Genomic DNA, 5,305 nt, shown 5'->3' with positions numbered 1-5,305 from the left:
GTGTGTGTGTGTGTGTGTGTGTGTGTGTGTGTGTGCTGCCAGCTGTTGGTGAGCGTTGCCGTGTGTGTTAGCATTAGCAAGTGTTCGTGTGTGTGTATTTTCCCCATAAGGAAAGATCCGCTCAACTCTGTCTCTGATTGGCTTACCCTGAAATGTTACCCCGCGTTAACCAATCATCACTCCTCTCTGGTTACTTTCACTTGTCCAAGGTGCTGTGAGAGGACATCGCTGTATTCGCCTGTAAATTACATCCGCAGGGAGATGGTTCAGTTCCATCACATAATGTAACGCAGTAACGCACCCATTTAAATCAAAGTAACTATAACGGTGTTACTTAATGGGAATAGGTAACTAGTAACGCTATTAGTTACCGCAAAAAGTAGTTGCGTTATACGTTAGTCCCAACACTGTTCATTGGTGATAAAATGCAGAGGTTGTTCATTCAGATTTAATTTGACTTGCAAAGTATTACATTCCCCTCCTTTAAAGCTGTGTTACAGAAGGCTCCTTTAAGATAACATAAACACTGTATGGCTCCACATATATCCGTCACATCAATGTACCACTTTCATGTTGCAAAACAAATCTAAGGAGAGATGTTTTTTTGTAGCTTTGCAGTGAGTCTGAGTATCTTTTCCATCAGTCCTTTGGCTCTTTAACTCTGCCTCCAGTCACTCATCAGGACGGGTATCCGGGCTACGACTGGCTGGCCTCCACAGTGTTTCTCATCATGGCGGGGAACATGGACCGCTCTCTAAAGCTGTTGCTCAACCTGTCCTCTCTGCTCACTTCTGCATTCATCTGGCCAGCGAGGATACATGCCTCTGTGAGTATAACAACGTGCAAACGCAACTACAGTGCTGTCTAAGGCGAGGCGAGGCGAGTTTATTCATACAGCACCTTTCAACACAAGGCAATTCAAAGTGCTTTACACAAATTAAAGACATTAAGAGCATTAAGAAACAGATTATGAAATGGCATTTCAAAATAATAAAACATGAATAACAAAGGTACATGAATTACGGTATGTCCACACGGCAGCGTGCGTTGAAGCTTGCCGGTGGGCGTGTCTGGCGCGCGACCAACAACCAATCGCATTAATCTCCCGCCCCGGACACACAAGCACGCGGTTTGATTGGCTAGAGCTTGTGCTGGAATATGATTTGATTGGCTGACGCTTCCGTCGAAGCTTGAAAAGTTGAACTTTTCTCAACTTTTGAAGCGAGCAACGGAGGCAAAGCGATGTTCAGGTCTGACTCTCAATCATTGCTAACCTTTTAGAAGAAATAGTTTTCTTTGACCTCACTTTCTTTCTACTTTCTTTTTTAATTGATCCTTTAGTCATTTCAAGTGTTTCATGCTCAACGAACCCCCCTTTTGATTCTAATCTGCAACCCAATAATCAAAAGATTCAACAGATCCTGGCCATATTTGTGTAGCATATAAAATGAATTTGCTCCCAGACATTCATGTAGCTTGCTCGTGTTGGACTCCATCTGTAACCCCAATACACGTAGTGGAGTTATTTGTAGTTATTAGCACAGTTTAGGATTTGAATATGCAGTAATTTAGCACTTAAGAAGCATTGAAAAAGTCATGAATTATCCTACAGAGCGTGTTTCAGCTTTAATGTTTTGTCCCTGTCTTGGTTTGAGAAGACTTCAGTCACGGTGCTGCTGCCAAGAGATTCCTTTGAAAAGGTCAAATGTAAATGTGGGCTACAAAGTGTTCAAGTGTTAAATTAGTTAGTGACATATTTTCTTCTAAAGACTGGAACAGCTTTTTACAATTTTGGTATTAAAATGCTCTTTTCAAACCTGGTCATTTTATTGATGACATTTGTATAGATGTATTAGCTTTGAAAATTCATTTTAAATGTACAAATACCATACACATAATTGAAATGACTTGCTTTAACCCCTAAGGGAAAAATATCAATTGGATAGGTCCTATCTATAACTTCCAGATTGGGGCTTTTCAAACATTTTAATTACGATTGAATGGATTAAGTCCTCAAAAAAAAACTATTCCAGACAGCTCATCTCCATTTTACACTTGTAATGATAGGTTGTTAAGATAACCAATTAATCAATTAAGGTAATGAACTATTTTTCCAGTAGGTTGTTATACATTTGACAGTTTCTTTATCTATGTCAAACAGAGCCTCCTCCCTAAGCCTTTACCTTGACATTTTCAATAAAGTACAGTAAACCCTATACTTAATCTAAATGAAATAAGGCGTGTCTGCATGTCCACAGAGTCCACCTCCCAAATGTTAACAGCCTCATTTAGGAGGAAGGGTTGTAGGAGGAGTTGTAGGAGGAGGAAGAAGAAGAGATAAATGAGGGGAGAAGGGAGAAGTAAAGAAGTAAAACAAAATGACAGCAGCGTTAGAAGTCTGAAATGAAGTCTAGTTTCAATCATTTTAAATTGCAGGGGAGACGTTTTGCAATCATTAGACCAACCTCTGTAATCTTGTCGTCTTGTCAAAGTCAATACAGCTCAATTGGACTCGTCTGAACGTGTGTTACGTGTTCTCAGTGTGTTGGATGCACACAGTGAATTTCTCCACACCGCAGTTAGTGTCTGACTTCACAACGTGGTCGATTTTGTCAATATCACGGAAAATGGAAAGGCCACAGATAATTAAGGCAGCAGCGAGCTTAGCAGGGAATGTGGGAAACTTGTATTGGAACACAAAACAACATGTTATTTCTATTTATTACTCGACAAAGGTGAATAAAAGTATTCAAGAATGTTTTTATCTGCACTGAATACAGAACGAGGAGCTTGTAAACGATGTTGTTTCGTGTTTAAATATCCCCAGAACAGCAGAACAAGATCAATTGGACACTATTCACTGAAGCTCTGTTTTGAATCTGAAATGGTTCTGGTTTTGTTTGCTGGACAGATCCATGTTCCTGTGGAAGTGGCTGAGTCAGGAATCTCTCCTATGTACTGGTGTACTGCTCACTACGTGGAGATGCTGCTGAGAGCTGAAGTTCCTCTGGTCCACTCCGCCTTCAGGATGTCTGGTTTCACCCCGTCACAGGTAACCAACACGTCACTAAGAGCCTTGTCTCTTGAGCTGATCCTCATATGATGTAGGCAAGGCAAGTTTATTTATATAGCACCTTTCAGCACCCGGCAACCCAAAGTGCTTTACAAAAATAAAATAAAAGACATTTAAGAATAAATACAGTAGAAGCACATTATAAAATGGCATTTAAAAACTAATAAATAATAATAATAAAATAAACACAACAGGTATAACATACATGAATAAAAGCCATACTGCAGTGTGAATATGAACAACTCACTCAAATGCAGCGTCAAAAAGATACGTATTAACAGTTGCAGCGGACCTGCAGGATTCAGGGACTTTGTTCCAGATGGTCGGGGCATACAAACTACACGCTGCTTCTCCATGTTTAGTTCTGACTCTTGTAACAGAGAGCAGAGCCGTCCCAGAAGACCTGAAGCTCCTTACACACCAAGCCGGTTTTCGGCGTCGATAAATGTCGGACCATCGATGAGCGTCGTGTCGCCCTACTCAGATTGGTGTGTACCGCACCGTTGTGTCTTTTCGGCCGTGCCGACACCTTCCGCCGCCGATTCGACATGGTGAATCGAGAGGCTGTCGGCTAAAAAAATCACTCTGATTGGCTGTTCAGCTAGCGAATCAGTGCATGAGAAGCGAAACGGACGTGAGGGACCCAAACAAACTATTAAGAAGGCAAATCTGAGATTTCATTTACCTCCAGCTCTCGACACAGGTTGGGGAAAGCCCCATGAGCTTCTCGCTGTAGAGGGAAAATGGAACATGCTATTTGTTGTTTGTTTATATCACGCAGTCTGTTCTTCTTCTCTCTGTGTATCAAGCAGTCTGTCTTCCGGTTGTTGCCTCTTTTGAATGACGAATACACACTACCGCCGCCTGCTGGTAAGGAGAGTTATTGCCACTCACGCATGCGCAGTTCGTACGTGCTACTTGGCCGTCGGCTGAAGTCTTTGCGGTGTGTTCCAGTGCGACACATGGCCAAGACGCAGGAGACGTGAGGCGACACCACAGTCGGGGGTCCGTCTGTGTCAGTTCTTTGGTGTCACTTGGCACTGAAACTTTCTCAACTCAATTTTCGTCGGAATATACAAAATTTTCCTCAGGACTGTGAAGACTACATCGGTAATCTCCCTTGGTAGAACATTCACTATAAGGTATAATCTTATTGGACAAATTACTCTGTCAAAGTCCACATCACACACTGAGGTTAGGTTCACAAACAACACGATGGTGTATTACTCATGACATTAATAAACGACTGACTAACCGTAATTATTTCTTGCGCCCTTAACCTAAAAAATAAACCAATTTTAGAGAAGGGAGACAGAGAGAGACTGGATAATTTAGCCACACACACACACACACACACACACCACACACCACCACACACACCACACACACACACACCCACACAACACACACACACACACACACAACACACACCACACACACACACACAACACACACACACACACACAACCAAACACACACACACACACACACACACACACACACACACACAACACATCACACACACACACACACACACACACACACCACACACACACACACACACACACACACATCAGTCACCCACCATATACACCCTGTCAAAATCTCGTCGAGAACTGATCTAAGTGCTACCGTAAGTTTCTCCCACAGACACGCGGGCGACGACTATTTATCTTTAGGACTGTGGTTTATTTGAACACTATGCCAAACCTGTGAAAAATAGATACACAAATAAAAAAACATAAATTACAAGGGGAGATACAGTTCTTTTCGTCCAGACACCAGTCTCATGGTTGATATAAAGGAAGATCTGTATTAAATGTCATTTGCGTAGCTTCATGACATCACCTTTGATTCCTCTGTCTACCGGTGTCACGAACACGTTGGAACCACACTGTAATAGTCGGGCCACAAATTGTAAAGTCATTTTGTCAACATAACTGTGTACGTAGTCTGCACACAAAGACGGCCCCTCATCAATCAGGGCGAAGATCGGAGGATAACATGGAAAGTGAGAAATTTCTTAAATTCAGACCGAGCATTCCGACGAGGTAGAGCTGAATCAACAAACGACAACACGACCACCGAATCTCACGAAAAGACGACCTTAATCCAATTACACTCGTCAACCTCACCTGGGTGGGTCACGGTCACAAACGGCAATTGGTTTCTGTTTCTCGAGTCTCTTGATAAAATTCTGAACTCCCTTTGACATCTAATTTCCCGGGCCTG

At 42.3% G+C, this 5,305-nt stretch overlaps 1 protein-coding gene across 1 annotated transcript; it reads left to right on the top strand.

Annotated features, from left to right (window-relative positions):
- Nucleotides 1-671: 671 nt before the first annotated feature.
- Nucleotides 672-3,480, top strand: LOC104948907 (protein broad-minded-like; the record flags this gene model as incomplete). The annotated part of the gene is made up of 3 exons (XM_010775145.1): nt 672-826; nt 2,912-3,052; nt 3,454-3,480. Coding segments are annotated over 3 exons (323 nt in total), but the record flags the coding sequence as incomplete, so codon positions are not given.
- Between the last annotated feature and the right edge of the window lie 1,825 nt (nt 3,481-5,305).

The sequence above is a fragment of the Notothenia coriiceps genome, unplaced genomic scaffold (assembly GCF_000735185.1).
Source record: "Notothenia coriiceps isolate Sejong01 unplaced genomic scaffold, NC01 NC01_scaffold00015396, whole genome shotgun sequence".
Lineage (NCBI taxonomy): Eukaryota > Metazoa > Chordata > Actinopteri > Perciformes > Nototheniidae > Notothenia > Notothenia coriiceps.
This window is presented reverse-complemented; position numbering and strand designations above follow the sequence as displayed.